This window comes from Amblyomma maculatum, chromosome 8 (genome assembly GCF_055883805.1).
Source record: "Amblyomma maculatum isolate TAMU_Amacu chromosome 8, ASM5588380v1, whole genome shotgun sequence".
In the NCBI taxonomy this organism is placed as follows: domain Eukaryota; kingdom Metazoa; phylum Arthropoda; class Arachnida; order Ixodida; family Ixodidae; genus Amblyomma; species Amblyomma maculatum.
In genome coordinates this window covers 95,743,087-95,762,554 of record NC_139351.1, presented here as the reverse complement: position 1 = coordinate 95,762,554, position 19,468 = coordinate 95,743,087, and the positions used below count along the sequence as shown (strand labels likewise).

At 42.2% G+C, this 19,468-nt stretch overlaps 1 protein-coding gene across 1 annotated transcript; it reads right to left on the bottom strand.

Annotated features, from left to right (window-relative positions):
* Nucleotides 1-209: 209 nt before the first annotated feature.
* LOC146181884 (glucose-6-phosphate exchanger SLC37A4-like) lies at nucleotides 210-18,781 on the bottom strand. The gene is made up of 9 exons (XM_084576892.1): nucleotides 18,436-18,781; nucleotides 13,602-13,837; nucleotides 11,138-11,273; nucleotides 9,623-9,763; nucleotides 9,364-9,546; nucleotides 8,476-8,573; nucleotides 8,048-8,158; nucleotides 4,044-4,182; nucleotides 210-2,954 (listed from the first exon to the last, which is right to left on the bottom strand). The coding sequence occupies exons 1-9, from the start codon at nucleotides 18,569-18,571 to the stop codon at nucleotides 2,788-2,790; spliced, it is 1,347 nt and encodes a 448-aa protein (XP_084433018.1). The 5' UTR covers nucleotides 18,572-18,781; the 3' UTR covers nucleotides 210-2,787.
* Nucleotides 18,782-19,468: the final 687 nt, after the last annotated feature.

The following is a 19,468-nucleotide window of genomic DNA, read 5'->3' as shown; positions in this document are numbered from 1 at the left end:
GTGAATGGACCAGAGGGTCTGCCTGGGAAAAGAGCAGCATACAGCCCTTTCATTTAAAATCTAAAAATGTTCACTACTCCAAAAAATATGTGATACAATTATGGGCAAGTATAAACAGAGAATGTAACCTGTTGATAAATCAAATTTGTTGCTGTGCAAGGACAGCTGCTGGATGTTCATGAGCAGAGACCACAGATGCTGAATGAATCGCATGAATTGTTAAATAAGACCATTTTATTAATCGTTTTCATGTAATGCAAAAATATGGGCACATCTCGCATGTTCAGATGTATCACTGCAATTAAGACAGATTTATTTTAAGAATAACTAATTTTCCGGTTCCTTCAAGGTCATCTTAAGTATCCTTGATAAAATACAACTAAAGAAAACACCACTTTTCCAAGCTTTCTATATGCTGCCAAAATTATGCAGGCCACAGGGCCAAATTCACAGGAAAATGCTATTAATTATTTTTTAGTCTACAGTCCTGTACTTTTCAAATTCTCTTTAATGGCCAACTGAAAAGAAAGTTTATTTTGGCTGCAACATGATTGCTGAGAAAACTAATCCAGACGAAGCATCACAGGAAACTATTTCTGTAGTTACAAGCGTTTCAAAGCTGTGTAGCAGATGACGTGTCGCGCGGTTGAGCAATTTACTGGATGTAACATAGAAACGGACACTCGAGAACCATTCTCAATCCAGGGCCATCACGTGTCAACAATCTGCAGACGACACGCAATCAAGAGGCTGAAGTCTGGCTAAGTAGTCGTAGGTTTGTTACAATGTTAAAGTTTTTATAATTTACGCTCCTATTACAATGCCAAAAAAGTGTGCAGATGTTAGGGGCATGAACGTGTGAACCGCGCAAGAAACAAGCGCATCACATGCAGTTCAGAAGTATGCAAAAGATAGGGCAAAACACACTCTGGGTAATGTCGATGGTTGATTTTCGTTTCCAGTGCTGCAAGTTCATACGATCGATGCTCACGACTCTCAAAATACCCAAATAAAACCCCTGGCCACTTGCTGAGGCTTCTGCAAGAAATGACAAGCAGCCGTTATGCTACAACTACAGTGCCAGAAGGCCCTATTGCCCCCGTTTCTACGCGATTTCTGGCTCATAGTAATGGGCGCCCTTTTTCACCCCAGTTCGAGAAATGACGGTGTTTGTGAGCGATTCCTGAAACATTCGCTTCAATTACAAATGCTATATTTTATTTTTAATGCTCTCTTTTGACATACAAGACAACGTTCTTTTACAGAGCGAAAAATTTTGTTGCATTAAGAGAAGTTTATATCAATACAGAAGTTCATTTAGAATTGTTTTAAAATTGCATTGACTGCTGTTTCTTAAAAATTTGAATAAATTTTAGCAGTGTGAGAATACTGAAATTTTTGAATCCCATTTCGAATATGAATAAGGGGAAAAAGCACCTGCGAATAATGAGCACTTCATGAGTGAAAAAAAAAAGGAACTAAAAAGATAACAAATATTGTGTGTCTTGTTTATTTTAGAATTCACGTAGTATTTGCAAAAAAAAAAATTGAACTAGAATCACACAGAAACATGCCCTACTAAAAAATCCAATATAAATTTTATGCAGGATTTTGTACACCTGTCTTTTGCACAGGAAACACCTGCATGAAATCAGGTGGATCTGTCATACCACTGCTGAACACAGTAAATTCCCACTAATTCAACCTTCAAGGGACACTGGAAATGTTTGACTCAACCGAAAGCTCAAATTATCCAATATGCCTATAATGTGTGCTCATCACTGCCAGTTTTAATTTAATGCGAACATTAATGACACAATAATATTTCATTGCATGATTGGCAAGAGGTCTAATAGATGTCAAATTTTTTTTTTTTTCTCAACTTGATACTAGAAAAAAATGACTTCTATGATTAAAGTTGCAGACTGTCATTAGCAGTCACTGGTTACTGCATTATTTCCCACTGCCACCATTTTTCTTCTAGTAGTAGTTGTCAAGCATAGCTAAACTAGCACATTTTTCAATACTGCCAGCAAACAATTTCATAAGCAAGCTGAAGAAATCAAATTTGCCCACAGCAATTTTTATGCAACAGTGTGTCACAATCAAAGATAATCAAGAGCTTGAATAGCAATGAGCCGAGCTTAAAATAATGACACAGGAGTTGATGCATTGTTTGATGATATGCCTGCAATTTTATTGTTTTTTTGTATCAGAATATAAACAACACTTCATTCACGGTACCAGATGATAACTCGGGAATAAAGACTCTCCCAAGCTCAACATCCCAAACACATTGCAGTTGCTTGTCACAGATATGTTTAAAATGAAATGTCCTTAAAAGGGTTTTATATTAGTGTGTAAAAGAAGGAAAAGCAAAGCATGATGTAAAATGACTATGTAACACTACCACCATCCTTTTGACATATCTTTTGCGTCAGGCAATTGTAGTTACTCAGGGGCTACACGATGGCAGCGAGAGTACAATTACTAAGTAGTTGTTCATACTGCGCAGGCAATAGTTAATGATAGATTTATCACAGGGTAATAACAAAGTTCAAATTCCATTTTCTAGATACAGCTGTAAATGAGCTCTCAATTCCCAAAAATTCAGTAAAGTAAATGTAGTTAACAGTTTGGAAATCCATTTCACCAGATGCATGAAAAAGGTGTCGAAATGCTTGACACCTGCTCCATTTTTTTATGTCACGAGAAGTGACTGATGTAGACGCTACCCAAAAAAAAGAAGGGTGCGGCGACACAGGAATTCAGCTCGCAGAGTCGTCACTAATCTTTCTTAGGACGTCGTGCTCCCATTTTTGCGTCAAAGTTCATCCCAAGGAATAACACCACTGCCGTGACGCCACACACCACTTCCAGGAGGACGAAGACGGCGCGCCAGTTGTAGTAATTGGCAATGATACTAAAGGGCAGGCCAGAGATGACAGCACCAACTGTGAGGAAATATGAAAATGGTAATGAAGTGTAAATGATATATTCTCTGTATACGTAGTAAAAGACACAATAATGTTTGCCAGTTACACACCCTGAAGAACATGACTGCACTCCCCGCCCACCTCCCCTCCCTCCCCCTGCCAAAATAAAGGTGTCATAATAACAGTAACAGAGTGAGATGCAACATCATCAATAAGCCTGATGTTAATAGCGCTGACTAATAATGAGGCCGGAATTGTAAATTAAGGCTGAAATTTGTTCAGATCCAGGTATTTATTCATTTATTTATTTACCCTTAAGGCCTTTCGGCGTTACAGAGGGCAGGTACAATATGATATATATATATATATATATATATATATATGATAGGTATATGGTATATTATGAGGCAGAAATTTGACATGGTAAAATTGGGAAAAAAAAGCCTCATACTCTGTAGTGCCAAACCAGGGCTATATTGCAAAATACTTATTCGCTACATTATTGGAGGCATGTAACCATTCAAAGTGTGCCGGATACTTTCAGAAAGGCTTGTAAAGAGTGAGTCTCCTCGATAATGGTGCAAACAAAAATTACAAATTGATGCCGGTTGATAGTCGAGGCTGGACAGAGCAATCTCCTCTGTCTAAACTAGAACAAGACAAATGCACGTCATCTTTTCACATATAACTGTTGGCTGCACCTGAACAATCAAATGTCAATGCTGTAGAGCTGCAGGAAATGCGAGATGAAGGTGCAAACTTATTTACTATGTTTGCCACGATTGCTCCATATTGACAAGTTTCGTACGCAGTTAAAAAAAAAAAATCTCCTTCATGAGACTGATGAAAAAAATATTATATTTACAAACTACTGTGCAGTTCTTGTTTTGCCACATTGAGCGGGGCCTTTCGCAAAATTGTTCATGAATAGGTATGATGAACAAAGAGCCAAGAGATCAAAACAAAGAAACAAATGAATGAACCAATACATCAAAGCAATAAGCCTAACAGTACAACCTGGAGGAATGTAGTTCTACCAAGATTCGGTTTTAGCTACGTTACACAGCTCACAAGATGAGGATGGTACAGTAATTGAATAGAACTCACTGCTTGCGGCAAGGGCAACGATGGCGTGCGACGTTCCCGACAGGTGAGCCGGTGCCGACTCTGAAGCCGCCACACCAAAGATGGCAATGGGTCCATAGAGGCAGGCACCCAGGACCAGGCCAATGCTCGAGATCCACAACTGAAACGGCAGGTAATCAACGGCCCAGACCAACTCCGTTTAGGTCAGTCCTTGCCCTTGGAGTGTGTCTCAATAAAAACAGTACACGAAAAGAAAGACTTGGCCATTGGCTACCACCAATACTAAATGTTTTCCGAGTGTCCTTGAGCCTATATTTTTTTTTTCACTGGCAGTATTTGACAGGTGGAAAAACGACAATCTGGACACACAAGCTAATTAACGACACAATGCATTCAATATGCATCCCCAGCCGAGTTCAGGTGCCACAACGTGTTTACTGTGGTTTGCTATTGCGCCAAGTTTCCTTCCGCAACAGCAATACACAAAAGCTGCGTCCCATAAACATGAAAGTTTTACCCCCCCCCACAAAGGTTATCTGTACGTCAGTTCAAATATTAATTGCAGAATGAGAGTGAATCAGGCAACAAACTAAATATTCACAAATGATCGACGAGACTCACACAGCCTATGAATGTATGTGGGCGTTATTACAGCAGGCTACATGATTAAGTTATTGTCAATGCAAAGAAATCGGCGATGTAGCCTTGCAGTCAGAGAAGTGGATACAAATGTATCTAGCATCTTTGATTGCTCCTTGGCTGTGAGAGGCGAGATCTATGCAGATGTCTTGCTGGGTTGAAACAGATTCCTTGGGATCTGACAGACCTTCGTACCATTCAAGCTCCAGCTTTTACGCAGCATTAATGGTTCTTGCCAGTGGCTCTCCTTGTGAATCCTGGTTTGCGTACTTTCTACTTGATTAATCACTAATACCTTAATTTGTGCTCCTATTATCTTGCACATACTCATTAGAATACAGTCACAAGCTACCACGTTGGGTGACAGGCCAACCGACAAAGATATAAAACAGCCTAATGAATATGCCTGCGTAGCCAAGAAGGGGCATGTCAGACTTCGGATCAAAGGGTTCCTGCGGGTTCAATTAGACCTTGCCCTCCCATTTCAAAGGAGGAACTAGGGATGGAAGCACCTGTCAAATCGGCCATCTCATGTGGTCTGTCTAACGACGGCCCACAACCAGCCAACCAGTCAGTGTGCAGCCATGTCACCTACTAATTGACACATAACAGAGGCATGCTTATGATTTTTCGAGGCTGTGAGGCTTTAAACAGTGGCCGTGGACCACCGCAACAGAGTTTTTCTGGCACGGAATATCGATGCTCATATGTTAAAACTAGGGTTGTGCAAATATACGTAATTTAAAGCATGAATCAAATATGCCTGTTATTCGATTCATATTCAGAAAACTGATATTCGAAAATTACCGAATACACTGAACATTTTTGGATTCACCACTGTTTGACTGCACTGTGCGTTTCACTGCAATGCTTGATAGTGTGGTTGTGCAGTGAAGCATCCTCAAAACGAGACAACGATTTTGTGAAGTGAGCCTTCCCGACAGTGGTGCGCAAAGTGAAGCACCAGACCAAACCCGCTGAAAACAATGTTCTTACTTTGATTCCATTTGAAATGCCAACATCCATTGTACAGGTGTCTATCAGATAAAATTACAGCGATGCAAACGATTTTCGGTAGTTTTTTTCAGTCTCATTCGACAATTCGAGCGTTCAGTTATTTAGGACATTGTTTTCTGCTCGCCTGAAGGCTGAATTAACGACAGCTTACTTTATTCGGCAGCGATATGACAGCCCCGCCCGATTTCACGCAGGCTCTTCCGGTACACTAAACCACTATGTGGAATGCTGCATAAAATTTACACTGAATTTTTCAGTACAATGTACATTTCTTCTGTGCCATACCGGTTCAATTCTATTTGCAAATCTTTCAAAATAAATAGAATGGACAATGTTTGCTGTATTTTTAATTTTCTTTTTTTTTCCATTGATCATATATTTGATAGCCGATTCGACATTCGAAGGAACTTTTTTCGGCACATTCGTATTCAATTCGTATTCGAAAATTTCACTATTTGCACCTCCTTAGTTAAAGCTGGTTCATTTGCTCTGAGAAATCAAATTGGACAGATGAGGTAAGCACACCCACAGGGTTGGGACAGCTACAGACACCAGGTCAAACGTATATATCAGAACGTTGAGAAGGGGCTTCGTCTTGCGGTGGGCTTTACAAGATTGATTATTATCATTATATCCAGCATCATGCAATTAAAGAGACCTTCCCCTTCTGTGTATATTTTCTCTATGCTTGCCACAGGGCCAACTGTCATGCATGCTGGCTACAACACAAACTAGGTGCCAAAATTATACTGTTAAACCTGGTTATAATGAACTTGTAAAATGTCCGCAATTTTTCGCTACATTAAGGTTTTCGTTGTTTGCAGTTTTCGCGTGAAAACTTTAAAGAACAGTGCTTAACGAAAACCAGATCAAGAATTTCATTGTAATAGAAACCACCTTGAAAGTGGTTACAGTAAATTAGAATTATTCGAAGTTATAGAAGCAGTGAAACGATTCGCAACTAAGCCCCACCACAGAGATTAAGATGCCTGACTACTGTGACTAAAGTACCTGGGTTTGAACCCGACTGTCGGCGGCTGCCTTTCAGTGGAGACGAAACGGAGTGGCGCCCGTGTGCGGTGCAATGTCAATGCATGTCAAAGAACCACAGGTGGTTGAAATTTCCGGAGTCCCCCAACTATGACATCTCTCCGTAGCCTGAGTCACTTTGGAACATTTAACTCTACAAACCAACCAATCAACCGTTTCACGATCACACTGAGAGCGCACGGTGTGACTGCGGCAGCAGCCTTGACTTCCACCCCGGTTCGCACCATGCGCCTACAAGGGAGTGGGGAAAGAGGGGTGGAGGAGGAATCAGTCTGGGGGAGAGTGCTCATGTTCACACTGTCGCCAAAAGAGGAGGCGCCTGCGTCTTCCACTCGCCCACCACCGTTGCCTTAGGAAACCGACACTGCTTCGTCCCTGGCAAGCTATGCGCGGGAGCCTGCCAGCATCTGCGTGGCAGCGTGGAAGTGCACTGCTTGCCCAGTGCCTTTTTTCTTTATTCTGCTATTGAGCATGAACTACACCAGTGCCAGTTTCCGAAAACAAAAGCTGAAATGCAGTGCACTGCATCAACTCTGGTCGCCCGTTGCTATCATGGACGTCCCTCTCACTCCAGTTCGTGTTTTATCGCCCTGACACTTGTGGGGTTCCGCCATATTTCCAGTAATTCAGCACTAGCTAAGAGGCAGTCAGTGTTGAAAGTTCCTTACATAAAGGTCAACCGCCGTGACATGTTCTACGTGGAGCTTTGAAATATGAGCACTTCAATGAGGGCGGCGTTGGGGCATTGAAAAATTTTGTAAATCAAGGAATTTGCTACATGGAGGTTCGTTACATCGAGGTTTAACTATATTTTGAAAGAACATCTATTTTCGTTCAGCTCACAGGTGTCAACGTCCCAAGGTGACTCCCACGTCCTTGAGGACAGCAGTTGAACACCCCAACCATTGAGCGACCCCAGTGGTGCTGACAGAGCAGCTGAACACAAATGTAATGCTGCTTTGATAGTTGACCTTGGAGCGAAAATGGTGCCCTCCAAAGAGATCAAGATTTCCTTCAAGTAGTTCCTGTAAGTGCCTTGATCGCCGACAGAGTGAGAGGTCATCAAGTCATCTCGCTCTGTAATAGTTCAAAGTAGAATATCCTGTTCTAAAATGAAGGAACAACTTTACTTCGTACACAGTAAGAAGCCCTCCAAAGCAAATGTTCCCCAACTATGAGCTAGAAAATATGCTGTACAGACCCACTGAAACCAACCTGTTTGGAATATAGATAAGTATCCATGCATTTCTGATCCAGGTCAGACAGCTCATGCTATCGGTTCATGTTCAGTCTACAAAGAGTAGGGGGAATGGCCTCACCTCTGATGAGCCCTTCCCAACGTTGAAGCACAGCAGGTGGAAACAGCCAGCTGCCCCAAACGTGAAAATCACTGCTACAGGTATCCTAGGGTTCGCATTGCTTTTGCTACCCTGCAAGAGAGCCACACCAACTTGTTAGTGGAGCAAGGCAAAACAAATGGTAAACTATTAGTATTACTTAAAAAAAGCATAATCATTATTAACGTAATTGCTGCATATAAGTCAATATTCTTTTCCAAAACTGGCCACCGACATGTTACGTGTAATGGCCATAAATGGCGGTATGTGTCAACTTATATTTGGAGTAAACCTTTTTTAGTTGGCAAGGGCTGTGAGTTGTGGGGCCGCCTTATGCGCGGCAATACACAGCATAGCTGTCCGGTTTGCAAATGCGAGCCAGGAAGTGGCCTCTGTTCGTCACTGCCCACCTTTTTGACATGCCAGTGCAGGAACCAGTCGGTGAGGTAGCCGGCCAGAATGCCGCCAAAGAAGCCGCCAGATTCAATGCTGCTCGTCAACGCACTGCCTAGGAGAGCAGGGCAAACAGAAAGACCTCAAGATCGATAATTCAGGGGCCTCTTTGAAGAGAAATTTTCCTGCAGCCACATTCAGCTCAAGAGCAAAGCGGCAGGTGCCTTTCGAAGAAATCCCTCCAACAATAGGATCAACCAGTGGTCGTGGTGTTACGGTCAATTAATAGGGCTTAACCAACAGCAAGTGCTCACTACTGTCATGACCACAGTGCGGTGACAATAGGCAAATGCCGGGGTTTAGCCAATAGGAAGCGCACACTACTGTCATGACCATAATGTCATAGCAATCGCCAAATGCCTTTGGTTGGAGCATCTAGTCTGGAGGCAAGCTCATCGTATTGCTCTTGAGTTGAGTTGCACAAAGAAGTAATGCTAACAGCCATCTGAGAGGAAAAAGCAAAAAAATAAATAAAAGAGTACAAATGCATAAAAAAACGTGACTAAAATAAATTGCAAAACTTGTTTCGAAACATGTCAGCATTTTTTTGTAACTACTGCTACTGCTATCCATTATTTACGCCAAATTTTCATTGAAACTGCTTTGACAATGCCATTGTTACAGAATATTTTATTAACATTCCTTCTAAAGTCTCATACTACACCACTTTAACACAGTATATCTTAACACAATGCTGTGCTGAATACAGAAATAGCTGCACAAAGTAAAGATGCCAAAGGGAGAAAGAACTTCAAATTCGTGACCTACTTCACTCTGGACAAAACAGATAGACAAGTGAGCTGCTCACAGAGAGAAGATGCAACAATTCAGTGCGAAGAACATACCGGCGTACTGGGAATGGCTGAGGTCCTCCATGACATACAACTGTCCCCAGTCGACGGCACTCGTCTTGGCGCAAAAGACCACCAGGTAGCTGAAGGACACTAGCCACAGGAATGGACTCGCCAGCAAGTCCCAGACCGTCGCCCCGCTGCGGTCATCAGATGCTGTCGCAGACTTCTGGGGCCCTGCGTGCTCGGGTGAGCGACTACAATGCGAATTCCCGAGGGCTGACCACCACCATCTCCGTGCTGCAAGCCTCACCTTTGTTCCCTTCTGCCTTTGCACCCTCCTTCTTTCCCGCAGTGTCCTTGCCGGCTACGTCTTGTGCTTCTAAACCAACATCGGTCGGGGAGTTGATGAGCGTGAAAAGGGCGATGGCTCCCATGGCAATTGACACGGTGCCTAAGATAAACAGAAGACAAGAAATGCCATATCTCGCCATCCAATATGTGTGGGAACAGATAAGTAGACTGATCAATTCATATATATATCTATTTTCATAACCTAATTACTGACACTCTTGCAGGGGTATGGGGCATTGATAATAGCAAGGGTGTGGAGAGTAGGAAGAATACGCAATAAAACAGTGAACAACAGTAATCGTACTGGTCTAAAAAAATTAGTAATGACTATGGTTAAGGCCACTAAGTTTCTTTGAGTAACAAGAATAATCTTGGATGCAGCGAATTTTTCAGAATAGTGCGCTAGCCACCACGTTCCCATTTTCTGATGATGTTGTGTTTGCGGACGTCAGCACGAATGACAGAATGGCACTGCGATTGCTTTTATGCTACAAATTCCCTTGAAATGCAGAATCTGGCCATAGAAGCTATCTGCGGTAGCTTAACATGTTTTCCTCCCTACCCGCTCAGGCAAGCTGGCTTGTCATGTGCAACAGCCCTGGCTGCAATGCACGCACATGTGTCTAGTAGCTGCGTCATAATACTAGAGTCTGTAAACAGAAATACTGCCATAATTGCACAAATATAACAAGAGCTTATGCCTCAAATAATCTGGTCCACAAACCATCTTGCATATGTACTGGAAGCAAACATTTATTATAGTGCAAAGTATTTTTCACGGTTTTTTTCATATACCCACAGTGAGCCCATACAATAGGCTTATTATGTGCGAAGAAAAGCCAACACCTCAAAAATCATGTCCATAGAGGCGAGCCGCATCAAACATAGAGGCGAGGAAGAGTTGCTATAGAAAGAATGCAGCGCGGGCAACTAAGTAAGAAGAGAAGGCAGTGAGAGAGTTGCAAACAGTACACAATGAAAAGGAAAGGGTGAACAGGCACACAAAGTAGTGTGTAGGCCAAAGTAGTGAGAAAAGTGACGGCATGGCAGCTATTGCTATGCAAAAGTCCTTCAGAATTAATACTGCAGATGCTTCGCTCTCCGTTAGGGAAATTATAATTTTCTGTCGCCCAAAATTAGGGGTTTTACCTGTAGTTGAAACACTCACACAAAAGCAGTTAGTAATAGCTTTACTAAATGCAACATAACCAAAACAACTGCTGAGTGGAAAAAAGTGACGCAACATTTTGTGTGAAAGCCAGAATTCCAAAATTAAGTTGGTAATCAATGTGTGCTGACATATACAATGATTTTCTAATAAGTTTACGACAGAAGTTGTGGCAATATTTCTTAAAATATGCATAAAGAAAACGCTGCCCAAGTTGGGGGCTGAACGTTGTAGTGCATGAACAGCACTGCAAATATAGAGCTGCTACCAGAAAGGATATTTAAGGGCATCCCACCTTTCACCTACCCGCTATTGTCAGGCTGAAGCGCCAACCGTAGTTCAAAATCAGGAATGCCGACAGGAAAGGGGCCACTCCACCCGAGATGTTCGCAGATGCGGAGAGGACGCTCCACCAGGTTCCAAACTGAGATGGCGAGAACCACTGCAGGACGCAGATGCAAACACCAGCATCAGATCAATGTGAGGCAAGGAACTCACCTAAGGAAAAACACGATCGAGCAGCTCTTACAAAACAGATTTTGTAGAAAAAAAAAAAAAAAAAAAAAAGAAGGGAACAGCATTAACAAGTGCGCGGGAGGTTTTTAACATGCCAGAGTGCATTATGCAGCAATCACTACATTGGTTGCATGTTCCAACAACCAGAGATCTTCCACAGGCAGGTTAGCAAAATTGTGATAATCTGACACGAAGAGTTTGCGCAACGCTTTCTGCCCACACACAATTCCTGATCATGTTACAGTGGTGGTTGAGCAGTGGTACCCAGAGCAGTTACCATACCTATTACAGTTTAACTCTTCAGGGACCTATTTTTTATTTCAATTCAAAGTTAAGTAATTTTTAGCCTAAATAGCATACCCAGGCGTCGAGTTTGTTTTCGAAAAGAAAAACACGAATAGTTAGGTAATTTGTTACAAGCAGGAAAACAGCTGGAAAATGAAATAGTTAATCTTTTACAAGCACATACTACAAAATTTGTTACAAGCACGAAAATAGCTGGAAAATGAAATATTAACGCATCAGAGTCTACGTGATCAACATTACAGGGAATGTTTAATCATTCTGCGTTCTGCAGATGCACGTGATGCAAGTAATCCGGAAAGAAAGTAAGATGTGGTACAGGCGAAAAATCTGCCAGCAACAAAATGGCGAAAGTTTTCCTACTAAGCTCACCATTGTGTGGAATACCTTTGGCCGCGTTTTCTAGTTGGCATAAAAATGAGCCTCAATGGCAAGGTGAAGGATGCTAAATTACCATGAAAAGAAGAAAATAGCACTAGCTAAAGCCCACTACTTGAAAAACCAGTGAGTTTGCAATGTACACAGTTTTGAGCAAAATGCTTGAGTGGGTTAACTCATGATTAATTCGCTAAGCAGAATTTCTACTTTAAAGCTTCAATGTAGACTTTAATGTCAAACAAGTTATAACCGAGCTATTACTAAGTGCAAAAAAACAACACAGTTCAAAAAAACAAAAAATTATCAATGCCAGCGTATTTCACCACACAGAAATGATATCGTACTCAGATACTTCGTAGACGTTCGGGAGTCCTTGACGAACATAGAGGTCATAATCGAGATGACATGCCTTACAAGTGTTTTCCATTAATTGCACTTAGTGATGGGAATATAAAAAAAAGTGAATGCTGTGCCCACTGCAAAACTGTCCATAGTCACTGCTTTAAAAGGGATCCCTAACACTTTTCGAACAGAATTTTAAACTTACCCAGTAGTTAGACACAGCTGTCATGAGCAGTTTGTGATATCCCTTTCAAATTCTGCATGCACACTTGTACGAGCCAGGCATGAGAAATAAAGGGAAAAAATTGCTTTTACGATGAATGCCTTCATGTTTTGCAGCAGTTCTTATATGGCTACGATCCGTAGAAATTTTCTTTGTTTGGTTTTGCAAAGAAGAGGTCTTTATTACGCTTAAAATATGATTATTTGTGAACACAATGAGTTGTTATGACAAGAATGAGTAAAAAGCAGTAGTATACTGAAACTCTAAAATTGGTGCACAGTTGCAATGTAGAGGAAGGATGCTGCAACAGAAACTGCGTATTCAAGCACATAGAAGGATGGAAATTATTTGTGGATAACAAAAGCAGGTTCCTAGAAACAACAACTGAAAAGTGTAACATTATTCGCACTTTAGATAATAATTGTCAATGAAAGGCATACTGCAGCCCAAAGTGAAGCAGCTTTATGTTTTTTTTTAACTAGCAACTGCTTCTTGTAATGCATCTAAACTTGTTATGAGATTAGAAACAGTTGTTAGGCAACTTCAGGTATCACATCAACATGTTTAGCAGCAACAACAGTGGAACAGAATCAAAACAAATCTAAAGTGCATAGAAAGAAACGAAAGTATCTAAAGTGTCAGTAGCCGAACCAATTTTGTGCATCATGAATGAATGTACAGGCTGTAGCTGTGTAGCAAAGTGAACAAAACAGTTAAAAAGAAAAACGAAAAACGGCAGCATGATTATGTCAGCAATGATATTTCGTATGAATGGACTGTTGAGACAGACAGTGTGCAAAAAATCATCAACAAAAAAGCAGAAGTGTGGAAAGGGTAAATTTCAATTCTTGACAACTGTGGTTGTAGAGAATGCATTCAATTCTTGCCAGAGGAGATTTATGAAGCAGGTTGTTTATGCACTGAATGCACCAAGCTTTTTTCTTGAAAAGCATTGTAAAACTCTTTTAAGTAAACACTGAGCAGGTTCAGTAGTTGTGGAGCTCACACCTTTCTAAGGATCTTGGCACACGAGGGCCACCCGCAGCCCTGGGCCAGTCCGTTGAGGAACCAGAGTCCAGAGAAGAGAAGCACCGAGCTGGACGAGGCGCCAAACAGCACAGCGGCCACACCACTGAGGACCAGCCCAAAGGTGAACAAGAGGCGTGCACTCAGCCGGTCAGACAACACGCCACCCAGGAACTTGCTGATGGCGTACGCCAGGTTTTGGCTGCTGATAATCATGCCTGCAGTTTTTTTTTTGTTGCTTTTTGTTTTTTTTGCACAAACACGACAGAGTTGACGTACACTGCATCGATTGTTCTATAGCGTTGTCCTCACATCAAAAACCGTTGCTCAATTTGGCGAGGTAACTTTGATTTGAACGCTCTTCCTGTTGCTGTCCGAGATTGAGGTATACGTCACCATCATCCCAGTGTGTCAGAACCACATCTGGCATGAACAAACTGATTCAAGTCACCTTACCTTCCTCAACATAGTGACAAAATAAAATAATTGCATGAATCATTGCCCTCTGCCAAACAATATAATCTCTACTCTCACTTTATGCCTTTTCATTTACCCAGCTTGGACCAGCATAAACTCAGCACTACCTAATAAACAAGCAGTAAATAAAACTTGGTCGCTTTGTTTCAGTTTTGATGCAGATAAACAGCCATATTACGGGCACAGCCTATTGGTGAACAACCACAGTTATTAACACATGGAAAGCAGGCATGCGCTTATGGACAGCACTGGAAGACACTCAGCCTGTAAAGTATTAACCTGAAGACCGTTAAAAGGTGCAGAAATCATCGAAGAGTAAGTACAAAATACAACTAGTGCATTCTAAGGGTCCCAGATGTATTTTCTCTTTACAACTAAAACAAAAAAAGCAGACTAACTCGATACTCGCAAATGAACGCAGTTCAGCTTACTCCCTGAAAGCATTAAGCAAGAATGGTCATTCATGTGTATCATAACTTTGGCATATGAAAGAAGATGTTGTGAGAGAAATGCTTTGTTTTTGAAACAGGCAGAAAATAATGCGTGGCTTCTCTCAGTGTGCTTCAATGTCTCTGAGGTCGGTGTACTGCAATGAAGTACTGCAGAACAGATGTTGTGGCAAGGCTGTTAAAACAGTTTACAGCTCAGCAGAAGGTCAGAGGCTCAACTATATAGTCATACCGACAGTATCTCGCAGGATGGGAAATTCGTAGACATATTCTGCTACCTCAGGGTATATTATTAGACCCAAGTCATTCATCGTAATAACGAATTTTTTAATGACAGGCATATCTTAAAGCCTATTGCTGCATATACAGGGCTGTTTGTTTTCTGATATTAGCCATTATTCGAGAATTTACAATTTAAATTCAAGCCCTATTCTTTGAGCTGAAAAGCAAGTTCAAATCAGCTTTTTGAAAAAGAAAACATTCCATAATTAAGAATTTTACAGATAATTTCTGACCTGTATAATTTTTTTATTATTGTTGTTATTTGCCCCTGTTGTGCCTCAGGATATTGTGGGCTCTATTTATGTGTTATTATTTTCATAAATAATCTATACTTCATAAACTGTTTCTCAAATCCGATATTTTTTTCATTTATTTGTGTTCTTTTTTTTTTTTAAAGACATTAGCACCTCCACACACCACATTTACATCTATGCTAGATTGGCACATGATTGCATGTACACTACAAAAACATTCTTCCAACGTAACAGCTACCTCATGAAATGCAAAGTGTTGCGTCAGCATGGGTATATGTTGGCAAAACGTGGACAACATGCTAGTACTTATGTTCTGGCAGGTACTTTTAGAACTCATGCTAACATAGATAGCACCCACATACAATTAACTGCAAATACTGCATCAGAGCAGCTTCGAGGCGCCTGCCAGTTTCTGTACAGTACACCGAGTTGTTTGCAGTTTCAAGCTATAATTTACTGAATGTGCTTTCCTGGATACATATCAAGCTCATCCCCTCTTACTACGATGGAGCACTTCATAAGTAATGCAACATATTTTCTTCCTCAACCAATTTTGGTTTAAAGCTCTCTATTTTGCGTGAGATATTCTTAAGCCTTTTTCGGTCTATTAATGATGATGATATTGAAGAAGTCTAAGGATGAAATCTCGTCTGGTTGGGTAGCAAGGTCCTCATTAGTACCAAGAAAGGAAAATGCCAACCAAAGGTTTGGGTCAAAAATATTGATGTTGCGGCTTCCATACAAAAGCCTTTCCTTTTTTGGTACTTAATGATTTTATATTGATTACCAAAAAATGACAGCTACGCAACAAGCTTTTGAAATGGCGTCTACAGTTCAGGGATACTGCGAACAGAGATCTGTGATGGAATTTATTTTGGCAGGAAATGGCGCCATCATATATTCACGGGAACTTAGGGAATGTCTATGGAGGCCTGGCAATGGATAAAAGCACAGTGAGTCATTGGGTAAGACAGTTGTTATCATTAGAACAAGGGAAAGAAATTTTGTCTGGTTTCCCTTGTGTCGGCTGGTGGCCCACAGTTTTGATACCCATAACCTTGCAGCGTGCAGTCACTCTTATCCAAAGTACATAACTGACAAATCCCAATTGAACAACTTTCTAGGCAAATTGATATCTGCGTTAGTAGGGCTTCCACAATTGTCAAATAGTTAGGTTATTCAAAGGTTTCTGCCTGCTGGGTTCCTTGAAAACTAACAGAGGACCATATCCACACAGAGGATCTGTGTGCCTAATTACTTGCTCGTTACAAGGCTGATGGTGGCAATGTTTTTGTCAGAAAACTGCCACAAGTGATGAAACATTAGTTGATAACTACAACATCAGAACAAAACGACAATCAATGATGTGGTAGGACACAACCTTTCCTTGGAACAAGGAATTAAAAACATCACCGCCCATTAGCAATGTAATGGCTAGAGTATTCTAGGAATGTGAAGGGACTATCCTTAGAAACATAATCTCTCGTGATGAAGTGATCAACTGCGAAGCCTACTGTTGGACATTTCAGAAATTGAAAAAGCAATTGATGCCTGCTTGTTGACACGAAAATGTGAATGAAATTTTCCTTCTCCATGACAACACAAATATGCACATCTGAGAGATCACGAAACATCCATGGACAATTTCCTCATCTGGCCTATAGCCCGCTTATCCCACTTTCTGACTTCTGCATCTTTGGCCAACTGAAGGCTCAACTGCAGTGAAACACTATAGTAGTGATGAAGAAATTGTTGGCGAAGTAAAATGTTGGCAGAGACACCAGGAAGCAAAGCAGTCATATAAAGGCATATAGGCTCCTTTAATCAGGCAAAATATGGACATAGACTTGAAAGCAGATTATGCTAAAAAAGCGCTGCCTGAAAAATAAGGTATTGTAGCGAAACAATAGCAGGAAAATATGGCATGCTTAAATTCACAATAAAACAATATTGTTTAGAGCAAAATAATGATGTATATAGCATTCCTTATCGAATAACCCTCATAAATTTAGTTCATGAAGCAAAGGTCGAGTTGAGTGGCATCCAGTTTTGCACATAAACGGAGGGCTCTAGTACTAGGTGGGCTAAGCTGTAAGACACATAAGTGACCTTGTGCTGGCATTCTCAAAGTTTCTTTCAACTTGGCCAAATTCAGAAATCTCCAAAAAGCAAGAACCAGTACACACTAACTATACTCGGACACTATGGTAGTGATGATTAAAAACCAGCTGCTTCATCAGCAGTGCACTGACAAGGCACAACGGCGGGCTGCTGAAATAAGCTGAGAAGACAGTGGCCTGAGCAGCAGCCATAAAGGTGTAAAGGAGTCCAGACAAGAAGAAATGGAACGCACCACTTGTGGGGCGACTATGGCAGACAGGGCACCCTTATCTCCCAAGCTGCTGTGAAGTGATAACAGCTAGACCTCATCAAGCAGGAAGCTCTCAACATCAGGTCGGAGAAGAAAGAATGAAGGAGAAAGTGTGGGAGACACTTATCAAACCTCTGCCCAGAGGGCTCCCCTTCGAGGACATGGTCAAAACGCCACCATATTATCTGTGGCAAAAAGATGTGGAACTGGGCCAGGAGGAAAGACGCAGAAGACGGCACTTTGTCACTCGTGTTAGGATGGGAAGCTTTCACATGCTCTAGTGGTATTTGGGCTAGAGGCGTCGTCCGGCCGCCACTTTCCAGACTGTACTAGCATCTTTGTGCACTGCTGTGTAACTTACGACACTGTCAAAATATCTACAAGCCATAAGTCAAAAATTTCCACCCTGGATGTGGAAACTCAGCTCATCAGACCTGAATCGCGAAAAAAGATTTCACAAGTGGTGGGCTTTCCCTATCGGCTACGCCAGTGCAGCTATCCTTCCTTGTCAAGCGTGCTAAATAAAAGGGACAACGGAAGGCTATGCATTATGCGCAATCGTAGGACGACGATATATTCCGTGCAAGTGCTCCCGTTGAATGCCTTTGGTTGTTATACGATCGAACTGGGAGTCACATTTCAGCCCGGGCAGGATCACGGGCGCATTGTCTGGCCGCGGATACCGCAGATGTTTTGCAGAGCGTCCGATTCAGGACATGCATTATTCAATAAGGCCTTTGCCATCGCGTCATAAACACGGTATATGCCAAAACCCACCTGCATGCTTGACGGGAAGCAAAAAGCTCAAACAAAAACAACATAGAAATCAGCAATCGTGTCGTAAGGCGGATATCATTGCTCCGTGCAAAACGAAGCTGTTCTCAAACTGTCGCGCACTGTCGTCGGAGCACGTGAACAGCGAGTGGACCAATCGGCCACAACAGCGGTGGCAGCCCACGCGCATGGGGTGGTGGTGAACTTACCCGCTTGTTCTTTCGTCAAGCCCTCTTCCATCAACTCGGGAAGCGCGAAGGAGACGCACTTTCGGTTATACGCGTAGAATGCGTAACCAAAAAACATGGTCGCGAAGATGGAGAACTGGTAGCTCTTGAGGTCCATGTTTGCGCAGCGGCCGGCGATCGCGAAGTTGCGTTGGTGGTGTCGACGCGTCCTTGGCGTCCTCCGGACTTCTTCCGCAGGTCTTGAAACGTTTCGTAACCTAGGGCATCAGCACGTCAGAGAGCCGGCGCGCGGCGATCACATGTGCGATCGACGCCTTGCCGAGCCGGCACCCCTGCTTGCCGTTGACGGTTGTTGACGCCGGCACCGGCACCTGACGGCGCGCTCTACGGTCAGTCCCCTAGCGGAAGACGCTGGCGTGTAACGTGTGCGTCGTCTGCTCTCGAGCCGGCCGCATTCATTCTCGCGTCGTCTGCTGCTGGGCGCGTGCGCCACGAAATATTGTCACAGTCTCTACGGTTGTGCGCCAAACGGAAACTTGAGCCGAGTTATCTCGGTTTATGACGGTCGACTGACAACAAACATCGTAATGCGGAAAGTCCGACGAACTTTGGCGGTTTCCAGACGAGCTGCTGAACGTTGTTCTCTCTAGCCGTTGTTCTCAGCCACAGTGACTAGAAGACTAGTGAATGAGCATTCACGTCTTCGTCCTCCTATTTGACATATCTACCCGTGTACCATTCAGAAATTTGGATTGCATAATGTGCGATGGCCGGCAAAATATTTAATTTCATCTGAGTTCGAGCAAAACCACATCATAGCATCTTTATAGCTATTATATTCTTCGCTGATTTCACCATCATCGTCATGCAACTTCAAGAGCGAGCGGTAAGTGGCGCAGCGTATGTGCAGCAGGAAGCTCCTACGGTGCGAGTGCAAGAGAATTTTTTATTGCATCAAATTAGCCAATATTTACATAACCGCATCACAGCTACGGATAGGTTTTCTTGCTATTTGTATTCCAAATTTAGAAACTTAAAAAAACTTAGCTCAGCA

Bases quoted from the DNA above. Each gene is read 5' to 3' on its own strand.
- LOC146181884 (XM_084576892.1), bottom strand. From the start codon at position 18,571: ATGGACCTCAAGAGCTACCAGTTCTCCATCTTCGCGACCATGTTTTTT. The intron at 8,574-9,363 runs GTATGTTCTTCG...CTGCTCTCCTAG, and splicing joins CAGCCATTCCCAGTACGCCG to GCAGTGCGTTGACGAGCAGC. The intron at 8,159-8,475 runs GTGGGCAGTGAC...GCTCTCTTGCAG, and splicing joins TGCACTGGCATGTCAAAAAG to GGTAGCAAAAGCAATGCGAA.